General features: G+C 35.4%; 1 protein-coding gene across 3 annotated transcripts; it reads right to left on the bottom strand.

Moving 5' to 3' along the window:
• Positions 1 to 3733: 3733 nt before the first annotated feature.
• LOC106050464 (uncharacterized) lies at positions 3734 to 16784 on the bottom strand. Of its 3 annotated transcripts, none has more exons than XM_056042076.1 (2): positions 16663 to 16784; positions 3734 to 5836 (listed from the first exon to the last, which is right to left on the bottom strand). In XM_056042076.1, the coding sequence occupies exon 2, from the start codon at positions 5822 to 5824 to the stop codon at positions 3998 to 4000; it is 1827 nt and encodes a 608-aa protein (XP_055898051.1). In that variant the 5' UTR covers positions 5825 to 5836; positions 16663 to 16784; the 3' UTR covers positions 3734 to 3997. The 3 variants fall into 3 exon arrangements, with proteins under 3 accessions (XP_055898051.1, XP_055898050.1, XP_055898049.1); XM_056042075.1 differs by having other exon boundaries at positions 16636 to 16776; XM_056042074.1 differs by lacking the exon at positions 16663 to 16784 and adding an exon at positions 16412 to 16613.
• Positions 16785 to 18732: the final 1948 nt, after the last annotated feature.

Genomic DNA, 18732 nt, shown 5'->3' with positions numbered 1-18732 from the left:
AGAGCATGAAATGGGTTGCCTGAGCTAGCCAGGAAAACCAGTGACTTTAGGTCGTTGGTTAGTATGCATTGTAACGAACTTTGGTTAGTTCTTGCTATAGACAAATAGCTCGATATACTAAGGGGTATGAGTCTCCAATGCCGGTCCTTAAAACGTACAAGTATTATACAATACACGCGATGAAGGAGAATAGAATTCGTATTTATTTACAGCCAACAATAGGTTACACATATATAATAATAATATTGAATACATCATCTTCAATAACTAAAAGTACTAAAGGCGCCCAAATTAAATACTACAGGGCGCTTAGACTAGGTTCAATTAACAAAGGCCATCAATGCCACAACATAATATTACCCCCAAATAGTCAGTTCACACAACGCGGAAATAATATCTCTCAATACAACAGACAACAATCACCAACACCCTACTCAGACCAGGTCAGCGCTCCAACAGCTAGACTGACCACAGGAAACCTTATTGTCTACCCTTGAAAATCCCCAGCTAAAACAGTTCACCACTCACAACTAATAAAATAGACAAACACACACACAATATCACATCTTACAACCCCCCCACCCCCGCTCTTGACAGCATGACTAAATGCATGACGCGTAGGACGTAATCATCTTCTTTTTTTTTTCTGAAGTAACGTCTGTATTATATAAGATAAGAAGATTAAGCCAAGTAATTATTATGTATAAATCATAAGCTGGACTGTTAGACTATGGTCTTTAAATGTCTGGATCAGTATGTCAAACTCGAATTTTATAGTCTCTAAATAGGCTTATACATGGGCGTAACCAGCATTTTTTTTTTGGGGGTGGGGTGAAGGAAATCAGGGCGGGGCACACAAAAATCCTTCTTTTTTATCTTTTTACCTTTACCTTTACCTATCCCTTAGTCTGTTGGACCGTTGGGGCACCATGCAAGATTTGTCGACGGTCTTTCTTCATTCCTCTCTGTCTTTGGCCTTAGTTAGAACCTCTTTCAACGGCAGGCCCGTCCATTATTTTATGTTGTCTTCCCATCGCTTTCTCTGACTGCCTCTTCTCCTTTTTCCTGGTACTGTTCCATGAAGGAAGGTCTTTGCGAGCCACGAAGACCTTGTAATAGGGCTATAGATTTTTAGCTTGCCGTTTGTTTTAACGATAGTTAGCATGTCATCATGAGGGTCCGATCGCTGCAGTAACCCTGTCTCTAATCTCTTGTTTTTTTTTTATGCGGTATTTTTTTTCATCTGCCATTTATTAATTATTAGCATCTTAAAAATGAATTGATTCAAAAGAAAATCTTGTTCACTGTTGATCTTTTGTCTTCGTTTATCGTAGCTTCTGTGTATTCCTTGCTCGAAGCGTGCCAGAAAGTTTGAATGTTGGTAGCTCAAAATAAAAGAACTAACCTCTTTATTTGTTTCTTTAGAGGCTTCCAAAAGTAAAGTCAAAACCTTTTGTGTGGTCCGTCTGTCTGTCTGTCTGTCTGTCTGTCCAGTCTTCCTTCCTTTCCGTCAAGTTTTATCACTAAAACTAGAAAATATTGAAAATCCGATACCATAATGAGGTCTTGCAAAGATCTTGTCCATCGGGTCTGGACGAGCAAAACCTGCCCTTGTAGAGCATCTCCAGAGAATGCTGACCATGTCCTTCAAAGCTGCATACTATATCAAGAGGCCCGAACAAGACTCTGGCCCCAAAAACTTCCTATAGAAGAAAAAAACTATACGGAGAACTGCCTGATCCGGAAACCACTGCGCGGTTCATCTTAGATATAAGATTACTGATCTGAACCCTCCGACATGTAAAATGATAACGAAGAAGAAGAAAAAGGCTACTTTATTTTTTTTTTTTTTTTAAACAATTATTGGCAAAACAAAAATGTAATTTAAGCCTAAAATCTCATTATTGATAATAGGTTGTTTAGTTTTGTTTACGATGGAAAAACGACGCCAGGTGATTCTTTAAACCCCTTTTTTTCTGATTAATGTTATATTTATTTTTACCCTTAAAAAATTAAAAACTCCAAATCCCCCCCCCCCCCCGCAGAGGCTGTGAAGTGAAGATGAACAATCTACTCTTACTGATATAAAATAAAACAGATGGTTTGATTGGATTTGGTTTTTTTTTTTTTTTGGCACATCAGCACAATTCGGGCCATGAAGCGCCTCAAGGGTTACTTCCCCTATACATTTAAGTTCTAAACATAGACTATATGTATATAAATAGTCTATGGTTCTAAAGAAACTATACCGCCGAAGACAGGAGAAGACGGCTGAGTGATATTATAAGTAGTCCCCGTTTTCTTTTTTTTTTTCTCGGATGTGACAAAATATGTAGTTCGTAATTGGGTCAGTGTATTTATGTGGAATTCCTTCGCTAAAAGTAAAGTTCCCCTTTCAGAGCTTGAGATGATGTTAAGGTCATCCGTTTCTTTGACCAACGGTTAGCGAGCAGGATGTCATCTAGCCAGCACAACGACAAACCGCCTTTAATTTCCTCAACTTAAGTCAGTACCCATTAGAGATGGGTGGACTCAGCCCTAATAATCCCAGTCTTCACCGAGATTTGAACCCAGAAGGTTCGAAAGCCAGGCGCTTAACCTTTCAGCCACCGCGCCCCTGGAAATTATTTTGTTCTCATCCTTAAAAGAAAATATATTTAAATACAAGCTTTTTAGGTGAAAGAGCCTTAACTCTTTCTCTCCGTAATTATTTACCACATTCTAGTGGAATCAACGTTGGTATCGTCGGTTAGGAGTGAAAGAGACTTAAACGGTTAGAGTTCTACAGTGATTCTACACCATGAAGAGGTCGCAACACAGGACGTGAATCTACGCCCCCCCCCCCCCATGACCCAGACAAAACCAGAGCTTAACCCAGTAGATTAGTAGCCATTTCCAAAGCGCACCTTCTCTAGGTCTCGATATTATCATTCATGGATCGCTCGGAAGACTGCATAGAAATAAAATCTTTCACAACACGTCTGTACAAAATATCTTGCGGTATTGAAGACCGCTGCAGTAACAAGGAACGTATAGCATCTCTTAACTCTGTCTCCGTTATTATTTGTCCACGCTCTAACAGAATTGTTTCATTTTTCACGTGTGTACATTCTACACTGTTATGATTAAACTTCAATAACATTTTTGTTTGTAATCAAAACTCGTTAGTTTTGGTGTAGAATTATAGGAGACTGCAGGCTCTTTTTATAGAACACAAACACACGTCTATAATGAAGATTCCAGTCATACTTCTCGTGGCATCAATTCCCTTTAACTTATCAATTATCTTATCTTATCTTATATAATACAGACGTTACTTCAAAAAAAGAAGATGATTACGTCCTAAGCGTCATGCATTTAGTCATGCATATTAACCAATGACTTAAGTTCTGCCAGGTCACTGGTTTTCCTGGCTAGCTCAGGCAACTCATTCCATGCTCTAATAGCACTAGGGAAGAAGGAGCATTTGTACAAATTTGTCCTAGCATATAGGATGAGGAATATGCCTTTATCTTTGTGTCTTTCTGAGTATTTTATTAAATTTTGTTTTTGTATTTGAAGATTATGGTTCAGTGATTGAGGTCGGGGTTAGGGTTTGAGGTCGCAACTAAGTCGGAATGGCGCTTGAAGTATGTACTCATTTTAATCATCCATGTCAAGAAAATTGCTTTAAATTGTTTGCAATAAAATTAATTATGTAATCAAATAACATAAAAGTAACAAGACTTTATCATTAAGCCTACCAACCTTTATTCTTTTATAGTTTTTAATTCATCCACTATTTCTATTATCAGATGTTTATAACATTTTTAAAAAATAAAAAACACGGTTTGGACTTTATTTATGTAAGTTAAAGACACCTCAAACAGTTGTTAAAAAGTAAGAATTACAATTCTGATTAAAAGAAACAGAATAAATCTTACGCTTCTAATTTGAACTTGAACACCATAAGCTAAATTCTGTTCTATTTGGTTGGTTTATTCTACCTTATTCTACCTTATTCTACCCAGTCAGAAAATCTGCTCTTTCTTTCCATAAGAAACGGAACAAAGCATCGCCTTGGCATTGTCTTTTCAATAAATGTCAAGGAGGAATAGACCTTCTCAACCGCTGTTACAAATTCACCATCTTCACTCTGCCTCCCGCAGATATACAGACATTCCCTGAACAAGAACGCACCTTTTAGATGCACTCGGAAATCCCAAATTTGCTCAATAAATGAGAATTGAACAGTCTCAGCTGCCTCCACACGATACAAACTCCCAGCTTTGTCGAGTATGTACAAGTAGGTTTCATCATTGAAGCTGGTCATTTTGCCACAGTTGAAGTCAAGATCGGCTACCCGTGACCAGACATTATTCGCTTCGTTCCATTCATGGACTGCTGTTCTCGCTCTCCTGCAGGTCCCTATTGACTCAAAGACAAGGATATTCGTATAGAAACTGACTGCATACTCTGCATTACTAATAGAGTGATTAAATTCTTCAGTTTCCAGAATGTAAGGTTCTGATCGAATTACTTCGTTGGCGATTTGACATTTCGTTATTACATTTTCAGAGCTGAAAATGTAAATACACTTCTCATGCGATAAAAGATGCTGCATTTTAATATTTAAACTCAGAAGACTGGACCATTTGTTTTTTGAAAACCAAACCAATTCTGAAGTGTCCCCGTTTCTTGTCAGACCGTAAAGTCTGCCGTTCAAGTTGACTGCTTTGAAAACCGAGTTTATTGCCCAGGATGTAAGATGAGTCCAACTTTTATTTTCGAATGAATACGCTTCAACGAAAGAGCCGCAGACCACAGCCACATGCTCATAGGGGCTACACGCACGATGAATGGCTGCGTTTGGCCAAAAGCCACTTAGAGGGCCGGAAACGTTCCTTGCGGATATCTCTGACCAAAACTTCTTCACTTCTGAGATACCCTGTGTTAATTTGTTCCTCATTAGCATTTCGATGCAATTCTCAGAGGCGAGCAGGTATCTGCTACTTTTTAAAAGTGTATGCAGGTGAAGTGCTCTCCTGTTAGCCTGATTCAAGCTTGTCACTAATGGGGCGTCTTCTTCATTCCCTTTGATTTGAGATTCATCTCGCGCAGCAGGAGAAGAAGTCTCAGCGTTAGCATTGGAATCCTCTGAGCTAGAAACTGCTGCCAGGTTGTTCGCTTTGACTTTAATTCTCATTCCCCGAACATTTGGGCTTTTGGAGTTTCCATAGCTGACCCAGTCATAGATTGAGTAGAGGACGTGGTCTTCAGAGAATACATCTAACTGGTCACTTTCGATGAGATTCGTGAGGTCAGTGAGATCTAATTTTAAAAAAGTGAGCGATTTTCTGAGCGTCATGAAGTTTTGACAAAGGAACGGAAAGACTCTCTCCGCGAATCTCTGGCACTGAAGAACATCGGCTTGCTTCTTGAACGACTGAAACGTCTCCACGGTAACATTAACAACAATAAAATCTTCACAGTGCTGAACTAAGAAATCAATCTGAAGCTGGTGAACTGCAGCCCAGACATCCAAAACATTGTCGTTAGTTAACAACAATTCTCCTGTGTACAATGAGTTGAGAATCAGCTTAAATGTCTTAGATGTAACATTGGGTAAGTCCACTTTCATGTCCTGTTTCTCTTTCATATTTGAGTCAAGCAGATTTCTGAAAAACTCCGAGCAAGAGGCGAGTAGGAATGAATGACACTTAATGTGCTCACCTTCAACGATGACCTCAAAGTCTTCAAATTTCCGCATTTTCCCCAAATTTCCTATGGATGAAATTATTCCCTTGTAAATTTCATCACCAGAGTTCTTCTTATTGGGAATCATAATACTGATGGTCTGAAAAATAAAGTCCAAATTTTTACATTATACAGCTTTAAATTTCATTTATATATCAAACGCCTATATTTAAAAATTGTAACATCCATCCATCCATCCATCAGCCATCCATCCCAGTGGCGTTACCACCAATGGAGAACCCTGGTATGCTTTAGCACATCTATCCATTCTGATCTATCCTGAGCTTTACGTCTCCATGCCCGGACTCTGTTCTAGATCCGCCTCGATGTCATCAATCATAAATACTGTTGTATATTGCCCCAAAAAATGAACATGATTTTAAAAATCTCTACATATATCTTAGTTAAAAACGATTTGTATTCTTCTTGCAAATATACATAAAACACTGAACCATAATCTTCAAATACAAAAACAAAAATTTAATGAAATACTATGAAAGACACAAAGATAAAGGCACATTCCTCGTCCCATATGCTAGGACAAATTTGTACAAATACTCCTTCTTCCCTAGTGCTATTAGAGCATGGAATAGGTTGCCTGAGCCAGACAGAAAAACCAGTGATTTGTCAGAATTTAATTCATTGCATGACATGCATGACTAGATGAATGACGCGTAGGACGTAATCAACTTCTATTTTGGAGTGACGTCTGTATTATATATGATAAGATAAAGATAACTTTAGGACTTAAGCGCTTACCCATGCACATGATATATAGGGTTCAATATAATTTCTGATCTACAGAATATTTGATATAAAGAATTCCTATATAGAGAATGTCGGACACAAAAATATATCTGATATAGAATTTGTCTAATATAGAGAATGCCAAACACAAAGCATATCTGATATAGAGAATGTCTGATATACGGAATTTCTTATATACAAAATGTCTCATATAAACAGAATGACTCCTATAGAATATGTCTGTTATAGAGTAAATCTGATATAAAGAATGACTAATACAGAGAATGTTGGATATATGTCTGATTGATATAAACAGCGCGACTCAGATTAATTAGATTATGAAATACTATCACTCTTCTTAAAACCTAGAGGCCACTACTGCGATAGCAGAAATAACCAGCTTTACCTATCCCTTAGCCCAGTGGTTCCCAAAGCGGTCTATATAGACCCGCAGGGGTCTACTACCACAAGGGATCTACAGGAGTGGAGTTGCTTGGTACAAATAGGGGTCTATGATAGTAGATCTCACTTTAACAAGTCGAGATTTTATGTCCCATTCATGGAGTCAACTCACACACACACATACAAAAAGTTTGGGAACCACTGCCTTCTTCTCTTGGGCCGTTCTTTTCCATTCCTTCTTCACTCCTCTCTCCCCTTTGCCATTGACAGAAACTCTCTAACCGGCAGGTCCGTCCATTCCATTATGTTGTCTTCCCATCGCTTTCTCTTCATCTTTTTTCCTGGTACTGTTCCCTGAATGAAGGTCTTTGTGACCCCTGAGGACATTGTAATATTGCTATAGAGTAATATGGCCATAGAAATTGACTTTGTTTTTTTTTTTTATTGTAGTCAGCAGGCCTTCGTGGGGTCAAATCGCTGTAGGCAACTAATCTTGTCTCTAACTTCTTCGTTTGTGACGCCGTCTTTGTATGTGATGCCTAAGATCTTTCAGTAGCGTTTCGACTCCATTCCTCTCTTGTTCTGCAGTCCGCGTTCAAGACTCGCAAGCATATAAGAACGTGGCCATTGCATTACATTTAACTAGGTCAATTTAGAGAAATGTACATAACAATTGTAAAAACCCCAAATCTAGGCTTTTCTTTTTACCCAACTCTGAGGCTTTTGTCTAACAGGCAAAAATAACTAAACAGCTTAAGGTTAGAACTGAAATCAAGCTAACATGTCTTCTCAACTTTGATCTACTCAAGACAAAAGACAAAAAGGTAAAGTAGCAATAATACATAAGACAATGAAACACAATTTATATACAGAAAAGTTCAACCTAATATATGACTTAGAAAGACACACAGATAAAGGCACATTTTTATCCATTATGGTTTAATCCAAGCGAAGAATTGTTCTTACTTTCCTAGTGCCATTAGAATATGAAACGGGTTGCCTGAATCAGCCAGGAAAACTTATAACTTAGCATAATTTATGTCTCCAATAAAAATGCACCTCATTAATTCTTGTATTTATCTTTCCCAGTGAAAGAACGTCTGTACTTTATATTTTAACAACTTTAATAGTTCCCATCATGACAAAGTTGTAGCATCAAATGGAAAAATGAAAAATTTAAACCTAGATCTAGTTTAAAGAAACATAAATAACTGACACCTCATGGGTTTAACCTCTAAGCACTTCAAAAAGATTTTAGAAAAGGATATTGTCACCGTGTTGTTTTATATGTTATGAATGTGGCTGTGGTTATCAATGTAGGCGTGGAGGTGACATTGGGTTCTTGTTACAAATCACTGAATAATGAAATGACGCTGGGTGTAGCAGATACAATAAGTTTAATATAACACCACATAGTGAATACACCATACAATTCGACCCAGGAATGGTCAGTATTAATCCAACAGTAATATACGAATATCACAACTTAGTACTTATTCTATAACCAACTACTTTAAACATCTAACTCTACTGCTTATATCTTAAGTGACTCAATACAAGTGCTTGCTACAAGATCTCTATGTGGACTGACTGCCTTTAACTCTCTGGTTCACCTAAGGTCAAAAGTGTTCACCTTAGTGCCACATGGGTTGTGAATAAGATTCACAATATAGAATTAACATACACAATACAGAATTAGGGTTTCTACTCTATGGCACCAACTTTGAGGTGGTGACATTACCTATCACCCCCCTTTTGAAAAAAATTTTGAAGAAATTTTTTTCAGCTTGACGACATAATTATCATAAGTAGGATCGATTGGAATTCTTGGGGTCTATGAAATGTACAATTGCAGAGTTCAAATAGAACTACAAACTTGAAATAAAATATATAATATGACAGTGTTACACAAAATATTTGCTGAATCAAAAAAATTCATACAAGGGCAAAATTCTCTAATTCATCATGTTCTTGTAAGGCAATTCAAATAATTCTCTGAGTCAACTACTTAACATCCCAAATAATTCTTTACATGTAGTTCTAATATATACATCAATGTTCAAATGTGTTCAATATTTACAAGTCTTTTCATAATAATATGTGCAAAGTGTGACGAAAATTTCAATGACAATCTCCTATGTCACAATGTGAAAAATTAATACAAGTTTTAATTCACAATATCTATTTATAAAAAAATCTTTGACACTATAGAAATGTTAGAAGTCTGGTTTTTTACACCAATAGTACAATAAGTACAAATCATGTAGAAAATGTTACAAGTAAGTCTCAATATGTAAGTGATAAGTATAGAAAAATTCAAAATATGTGTCAAAATTCAACATCAAATTGTTTAATGATCATTGTTACAAATTCAATGTATCTGTTTACTTCAATATGAGGTTTGATATCTCCATAAAAAATTGTTGTGCATTAATATTACACAAGTAAATATGTATAATTCAAGTATCAAAATATTGTTTGCTCAAAAGTATCAACATGAAATCAAAGTAATAAGTATCCTTCATAGTTCTTGTTACATGCACCTTATGTTTCAATTAAGTATTTCTCTATATGACAGTTCAAATAATTTGTAGCTAGTAATGGCAAAAGTTTAATGTTACATTGTTTATCAAATAATTATTGTGTACAAAGTTCAAAAAACTCTTTTGTCAAAAAAAGATTAAACTGAGAAAATGTGTCAGTTGTGATACAATCTTTGAGTTTACATTAATTTGTTCAAGCTTATATATACAAGCATAACATCCTACTAGTTTAGTTGTATTCATTTTAATCTGTTGTGAAAAAATGTGTAAGTCCAATTTAAAAGAATAATATCAAGTGTCTCTTTCAGCACTTGAAATATCAAAAAGTTTGTACAACAATCTTCTTGTTTACATCAATACAAAAAATATAGTCCATAAGAATAGTTTGACAAAAATGTTTTCAAAAAAATACAAGTGTATGTCAATATTTGATTACACTAATTGACATTAAATAAATAAGTTACATTATGAATCAATCTCCTTTTTTCAATAGTATTGAAAAATGTGACTAAGTTATATAATTGTGATAAATGACATAGTAAAAAAATTCCTATCTTGTTTACAATAGCTGTAGAAAAAAATTTTGTCCAAGTTGTTCTCAATACAATGAGAAAAAATAATGTTTACATTGTATGGAAAAAATTAAGCTAGGTACTGAATAAGTTGGGAAAAAATTCAATATTTGTTTACATTGTTGAGTACAAAAATGTTATTCTTGTTGACAAAAGAATGTGAAAAAAAAATTGTTGGTTACAATGTAGTAATCAAATTCCAAAAATTGTTTACAAATAGAGTTTTTTTTTAAAAAATGGTTTCTAGTTCAATGTTTACAAATAGTACTCATTGTTTACAAAATAATGCTCAATATTTACAACATAATGCTCAATGTTTACCAGATGCGATGTATTAAGTCAACAACACTGATATTAATTGTGAGTCCCTTAATTGGTGTTCCATATATTTTATGTAATAACTCTTTGTAATGGCCAAAGTTTTTTATTTGTACCCACATTGACTCTCCAAGTTCTGGATGTTTCCAAACTTTTTTATATCCAAAATCACAAGTTATTTCTTGTACTATTTGAAAAATTTCTTTCTGGAAATCACAATCAGATAGGTCATAAAACCATATTGTTTTATGTATTACTGGCTTTTGATGCACTTTAACTTTTGGATAAGATCCAATAATTACTGGACTGATAGTATTTTCAAGTACTACAACTTTTATTTTCCCTTTTATAAATGGTGATTTGATTTCAGCAATGGCAGTTTTACATTCTATCTTTCTAGAGTTTGGTAAGGTTACAATGGCTATATCATTCAAATAATCTTTTTCTACTAAATTGGGCTCTACAAAAGTGATTGTGGATTCTTCATCAACTATGCATACAACATCCTGATAATTGACTTCTAGATCATATACTTCTATCTGTTTGCTGTTTTTAAATGTCAAGGCTAATATTTCTTCTGTTATTATTACTTTAGGTGAGCTAGTGTTAATGTCATTTTGTATTTCTTGTTTTTCAGCTTTATCTTTATCATCTATTTGTATTTCATCTGTTTGTATTTCACTATCATTTGTTTGTGTGTTAATTGTTTGGCAATCTTTATTTAGTTTAGATGCTTCTGTTAGCAAATGAGTTTGACATTCTACATCTATTTTATTTGTATTTGTAATTGACAGATTATGTTTAGTTGCTTCATGTATACTGACATTGTTGTAATCATGTGAATTAGTAGTTGATGCTAACTCAATGTTTTCTTGATTCACACTATTAGCCCATTTTACTAAGGCTTCTTCTGACAGTTCAACTATATTCTCTATGTTCCCTATAATTAGTTCTTCAGCTGGGTTGTTCATTACTATGGCTTTGTGTTGACCAGTGAACCATGGTGATTCAATGAAAACTAATGCTGTTTCACATACTTCCCATAAGTCTTTATTCGCATAAGTCAGTGTGACCTTGTCTTCAAGTATCTGTTCAGGTTTTACTAGTGATTTCTTCACAATGATTGAGGTGCAGCCGCTGTCACGTAATGCATATACCTTAATGCCATCCACATAGGCAGGATACACTTTTAATTTGGCTACCTTTGTCTGTATATATGCTACTGTTTCATATTCTATTGGTCTTTCAGTTGCTACAGCTGCTATGTTTTGTCTGGTATGATTGTTATTGTGGTAAGTATGTTGTCTAACTTGAAATTGGTCTCTTCTAGACATTCTGTTGTTTTGCCATCTTCTGTTTGTTTGATGTGATCTACTGTTAGTTGGACTGTAGCTTTGCCATGTTCTTCTGTTATATTGTTGTTGATAGGATCTATTGTAGTTAGGACTGAAGCTCTGGAAAGTTCTGTTATCTCTTCCATATTTATGGTTTCTATTTACATATTGCTGTTTTTCTGATGCCATTCTCTTTCTGCACTCTGCTTTGGTGTGACCCAATATGCCACAGAAAAAACATTGTATGCTCTTGGCATATTTAAATTTATTTGTAGATCTTGGATGGTTTTCTGTCACTGTTGCAGCTACATTGTACAATTCCCTTTTGTCAATGGTGATGTTTGGGTGTGAGTCTTTGTATGTTGTTAAGTTTGATATCAATTCAGCTTCATTTTTTATTTTTCTCTCCTTCAGGAATGAGAATGCTGCATCTGTAACATTAATTAGCACATTCTCAATGAGAAAGAAATCTAATATCTGTTTGGGGTCATCTAAGTTGCAGTTTGCGAGTTGTAGCCACTTTGTCATGTTCTGGCGCATGTCATGTATTGTTCTTTTTAAATCTGCATTCTTGGCTAGTTTTATTTCCCTAAAAAGTTTTCGATAGTGCTCCTCCGTTTTGCCAAAATGTTCAATTAGTCTTTGTTTTACTATGTTGTAGTCTTTTCTTTGCTCCATAGTTAGTGTGTCGATGATGTTTAGTGGTTCACCTCTTAGGTTAGCTAGAAGTTGTTGAGCCATTTGTGCACTATTCATATTTGCTGTTTGACAGATGTATTCAAATTGAATAATGAAATTTTCCAATGTGTCTTCTTTTGGATCAAAGTTCCTAAATTTGCTATGATACTGATGATGAGATGAAGTTTGACTTGCTGAATTGTCTTTATTTTCTTTTGCTAGCTTGGCCATTTTTTCTTCATGTTCTTTTAATTTTATTTCATGCTGGCGTTCTTTTTCTTTCTCTAAGTTTTCTTGTTCTTTCTCTCTCAGTCTTCTTTCATGTAGCCTTTCTTCCCGTTGCTTGTCTTTTTCTACTCTAATTCTATCTATTTCAATTTTAATGAATGCAGCTCTATCATCTTCTTTTAACTTTAGTTTATCCACTATCTCTATTAGTTTTTCATACTCAGCCATTTTCAAAGATTCAAATTAGTAATATAGTTTATTAATAGATATGTGTACACAAAAAGGTAGTTGTAAATGAATATTGTACAATAAATACTTATTATTGCTCAAATAGTAATTACAGGTAATAGTAGATATATATTTTGTGCGAAACCATTGAGGTTATGAGGTATCTTAAGTTATTCTTGGTACTTTGTCTAGTTCGTAATGTAATACTTTACTGATCAATTATGTGATTATGTATTTCTAGTATCTCCCCTTGCAATGTAAAAGTTTATTGCAACAAATAATTCACAATTATGTGAGCCTTATTAGTCTGATAAATAGTGATCAATGTATCAATAGTATCAAAATAGTTCAATGTGCTCAAAGTATATATTATATACAATCAATCTTGTCACAATCTCAAAACAAAATATATCCCATAGTGTATCAAGTGTGTAGTGTAGTGTTGATAAAAAATAGGTTGAAATAAGAAGTAAAATAAATATATATATCAATAAGTAAATAATTAGACAAACATAAATACACTATAGATACTAAACAGTCTGCTTTAAAGAGACATTACAAGATAGTAGAAATAGTAGACAAAAGAATTACAATGAGAAATAACTATGACGCAAAAAGAAAATTCAACAGATGTAAACAAGACAATATCAATACAAGAGTTTAACAATATGATAGATACTTGACGAAATACAAACTTGACTAATACAGCTATACGATCAAGTATTTACTTTATCTAAAGAGTCCCTACCAATACCTGGATGCTTACTTGAAAAAAAATATAAATGCTCAGACTCAATAGATAATTAAATTTAGTCCCTAAAGTCAAATGTATCTATAAATACTAATGTAAACAATGAAAAAAATTGTGGTGTAGTTCAAAGAGAACTAATCAATATTGATAATACTAAGGGTAATTAAAGTTACTTCCCTTAAATATTCACTTGATGCTTGACTTGTACATAAAGTTCCGGTGATGCTCCACATAAAATATGTCCACAGTACAGTTCATAAGTAATCCACTTGCTAAATCCGCAGCACAACGGTACAGTTCATAAGTAATTCACTTGTTAAATCTACAGCACAATGGTACAGTTCATAAGTAATCCACTTGTTAAATCCACAGTACAATGTTACAGTTCATAAGTAATCCACTTGTTAAATCCACAGTACAATGTTAAATGATACGGTACTCAAGTTCTTGAACAATAGTAATCCAATAGATACTTCATATGTTTGACAGATAATCCATTAAACAATTCATATAGTTGACAAGTAATCCAATAAATAATTCATGTGCTTGATAGGTAATCCACTGTTTCGTACAGTTGCTGAAACAAATATAAATAACTAAAAATGACCTTAGGTAGTGACGACAAGAGAGGTCTAAGAGTGAGGGCGCTCTCTTATTAAATGTGCTGTTAGACAGCGACAATAGGAGTGTGTCATTAGAATTATGACGAGCACTCGATGTAGATGATTCTTGAATATGTCAGCTACTTCGACTGACCATATATCAGCTGTCTTCAAACGATGACTTGAATGACTTGTAGTACTAGATTTTCACCCACACCGGTTGTAGTATCACGGTTGTCTAGTTTCACCCACACAGGCTGTAAAATCAGGGTTGTCTAGTTTCACCCACACAGGTTGTAAGATCAGGGTTGTCTAGTTTCGTCCACGCAGGTTGTCTCAGCATATCATGTTAAAGTGACTTTGAACAATGCTGTGCTCCTAAAGCTATCTCAACTGGTGTAAAAGTACAACCACATAAATCAGGCTTCCAGATAAATGACACTTAGGACAGTAGTCAACTGGAAAATATGTCGAAGTTGAAAATACAGCTCAGACAGGAACAGTTCAAATTGTTCATTTCATGACAGATGAAAAAAAATAGCTTGCTAATGGTAACTGTGTCATGGCAGGTCAATGTGACATGTAGTAGTAGCTCTAGATACCAAGTGTGTGGTCAAAAAAATTTAATAAATTCTGGATTAGTTGCAATTCATGTAAAGTTCAATCTTGAAGTACAAGTTAAAATAGTAGGCACAGTTAACTTTTAATTTCAGCTCTGCTTTCTGTTAGAGTGTTAGACTAGCTGAAGATAATAATAATGTCACTCCTGGATCACGTGAATCTCACTTGAAAAATTGTGTGCTGGTCTCAATAAATGTAGATCTAGGTCATCTCTATAATGTTGAATGTGTCGCTGAACGACCAAATGAGAAAAATAGTAGAGTCTATAATAATCAGGTTTTAGCTTTCTTGCTCGTTGAGTGGCGTCATGATTTGTGTAAACAAATATTTTTTAGAGTTACTTTTTCATGTGTTAATCTAAATAGTTCACTTGCCAACTTCAAAAATATCCGTATAAATGTTACTGTAAGTAACTGTAGTATTAAAATACTTCTGACAGCAATAGGAAAAAAATTCTTGACTTGTTCCTCTGGTGCTCATAAATCCTTTAAGTTAGTAGATCTGACACTTCTGATATCATAAAATATCGTTTGCTGACACTTCTGACACTATTCTGACACCAAAGATGTCATTTTCTGACAATAAATGACTTGCACTTTGGACACTTCTGACACCAAAAATGTCACCGGTTTATTTTATATAGTATAAATGTGGCTGTGGTTATCAATGTAGGCGTGGAGGTGACATTGGGTTCTTGTTACAAATCACTGAATAATGAAATGACGCTGGGTGTAGCAGATACAATAAGTTTAATATAACACCACATAGTGAATACACCATACAATTCGACCCAGGAATGGTCAGTATTAATCCAACAGTAATATACGAATATCACAACTTAGTACTTATTCTATAACCAACTACTTTAAACATCTAACTCTACTGCTTATATCTTAAGTGACTCAATACAAGTGCTTGCTACAAGATCTCTATGTGGACTGACTGCCTTTAACTCTCTGGTTCACCTAAGGTCAAAAGTGTTCACCTTAGTGCCACATGGGTTGTGAATAAGATTCACAATATAGAATTAACATACACAATACAGAATTAGGGTTTCTACTCTATGGCACCAACTTTGAGGTGGTGACAGATATTCTCAATAAACGCAGCTGATGTATCCAGAGAATTAAAAAAATCAGGAGCTGGCAACCCTTATGCAATGTACAGCACCCTAACCATGACATATTAAACTACGGAGCTACACTACATTACAATAATGCTCAGCAAACATAACAATGGATTGAATGGTTCAATCAAATTAGATCTAGATCTATGATTAATTAAAAAATATCTAGCCCATTTGAACTGGACATGCGAATAGGAAAGGCAGGGAGCATTTTCCAAAGGCTGCAGCCTATTTGGACTAGCCAAGCCATTGGACTCGAGACAAAAATACACCTTCTCAACACAATCATCATTCCAACTGCTACATATGCATGTGAGACATGGAAGTCATCTGTCAAATTTGAGAAAGGACTAAATGTGGCTCAACAAAGATGGCTGAGACGGATTTTGGGAGTCAGTTACACAGATCAGGTCTCAAACAAGGAAATCCTATGCAGAAATGGGAGTTAAACACTTAGTGAGGCTGTGACTGAGCGTCGCATGAGGTTTGCGGGACATGTTCTACGACAAAATGAATTACGCACACCAAGAGTTGCGATGACATGGAAGTCAATACGAGGAAAGCGCAAACAGGGACGTCCTCGATTACTTGGCGACACACCTTCATGGAGGACCTCAGAACAGTGGACACCAGGTGGGAGGAGGCTTCAGACATTGCCAATGACAGATCTTTGTGGAGACAGCTTGCCGCCCAATGCGCCGATCGGCGCGGGAGGACCTAAGTCTAAGTCTAAGTCTAAACAATCCCACCTTTTATTGCGAGCGTATAAGATGTACCTGCGTAGAGTCTCTGATGTTGCAAGAAAAGGATTTCTGAATCTAAATCAGGTGATAGTTTAGTTGCATATTTAATAAACTATCTTCGACATAAACATTAGGTTATCAAATCAAGCTTCCGTTCAATTTGCAAGTTTAGGAACAAAGTTAAATAGTGCTTTGAAGCTCTTTTTACAAAGCTTATCCCAAACACATGCCCAAACTCTATCTCCACCCAGCTCTGATGGGTACCTGACTTTAGTTGGGGAAAAGTAAAGGCGGTTGGTCGTTGTGCTGGCCACATGACACCCTCGTTAACCGTGGGCCACTTAAACAGATGACCTTTACATCATCTGCCCTTTAAACCACAAGGTCTCAAAGGGGAACTTAACTTTTTTTGTTAAATCTCGGATAAAGCTGAAATCGTGCATTATGTTTACGTGCCAAAACAAGAATTAATAAAAACAAAAACATAACCAATTAGCTCATTAACTAGTGGTAATTAATTTTTTTATATCTTGAACAAGGGAAAGAAATTTTACTTGACTGAAGTGGTGGTATAAGCTGAATTATTTCCCTTTATAGATCACCGAAATAAATCGCAGTAAATAATAGAAAACTATACAATCTTCTCTAGTCATAATTACCTCACTCTGTCAATGCTTTTAAAAACCAGTTACGATAAAATCCACCCAGACATCCCTTTCTTTCTTCCCTTGTTATGGAGTGTGTGTGTTTGTGTGTGTGTTGTGTTTCTATGGTGACGCTGGGAAGAAGTTAGCGATTGGTTGTGAATGATGCTACATACATCTAGGTGGCATTGTCATCACTTGGAGTTTTTAAGAAAGACAACTCCAGAACGCTCTGTTGTTGAACCCAGTTCCTCGTAGCACCCAAGTGACCCTTCAGTTGTCTCCCCGCAGCTCTTGGACACTCTCGTAAGACATGCACCACTGTTTCCTCTTCCTGTCCCATTAGTCTAAGCAGGATTTGAAATACTCCAGTGTGTGTGTCATTTGTACTTAAAAATAATATTGACATGCTTCATCTGCTCTCTATGAAGGAAATGACTTTGAGCCTGGCAAACAGATGACATGATCACTTCATGTAAAAAAAAAAAAAGTTCCCCTTTCAGACCTTGTGGTCTATAGGGCAGATGATGTAAAGATCATCTGTTTCTGTGGCCCTGCGGTTAACTAGGGTGTCATGTGGCCAGCACAACGACCAACCGCCTTTACTTTCCCCCAACTAATGTCAGGTACCCATTAGAGCTGGGTGGACTCAGAGGCGCCCGAAGATCCCGAAATTAAAAATCCCAGTCTTCACCAGGATTCGAACCCCGGTCTCCGGTTCAGAAGCCAAGCGCTTTACCGCTCAGCCACCGCACCTCAATGTATTTGGACAAAATTCCATCCTACTTTCCACATCTATTATATCTACTTAACATCCCAATGGGATGATCCCATTTACACCTGCCAGAAATCCAATGAAAGTCAAAGTTAAAGATGTTTAGGGGATAGAAATAGTTGACTAGTGAAACATTTCTCTTTCATTAGGCTTACACAATTCTGGATCAAGCTTTCGCAGTCGTGTTCCGATTCGTCTATGTTGCTCCTTCTTCTTCCATTTGCAGTAATATATATATATATATATATTTCGAGACAGCCTGTTAGTTATCAAATTTAAATACGGAAGCTCTGTATGTGTATGCAGTGTGGAGTGAATAAGAAATGTGAGTAAGAAATGTGAATAAGAAATGTGAACAAGAAATGTGAATAAGAAATGTGAACAAGAAATGTGAATAAGAAATGTGAACAAGAAATGTGAATAAGAAATGTGAATAAGAAATTTGAATAAGAATTTGAATAAGAAATGTGAATAAGAAATGTGAATAAGAAATGTGAATAAGAAATTTGAACAAGAAATGTGAACAACAAATGTGAACAACAAATGTGAATTAGAAATGTGAACAAGAAATGTGAACAAGAAATATGAATAAAAAATGTGAATTAGAAAAGTGAATAAGAAATGTGAACAAGAAATGTGAACTAGAAATGTGAATAAGAAATGTGAATAAGAAATTTGAACAAG

The sequence above is a fragment of the Biomphalaria glabrata genome, chromosome 9, assembly GCF_947242115.1.
Source record: "Biomphalaria glabrata chromosome 9, xgBioGlab47.1, whole genome shotgun sequence".
Lineage (NCBI taxonomy): Eukaryota > Metazoa > Mollusca > Gastropoda > Planorbidae > Biomphalaria > Biomphalaria glabrata.
This window is presented reverse-complemented; position numbering and strand designations above follow the sequence as displayed.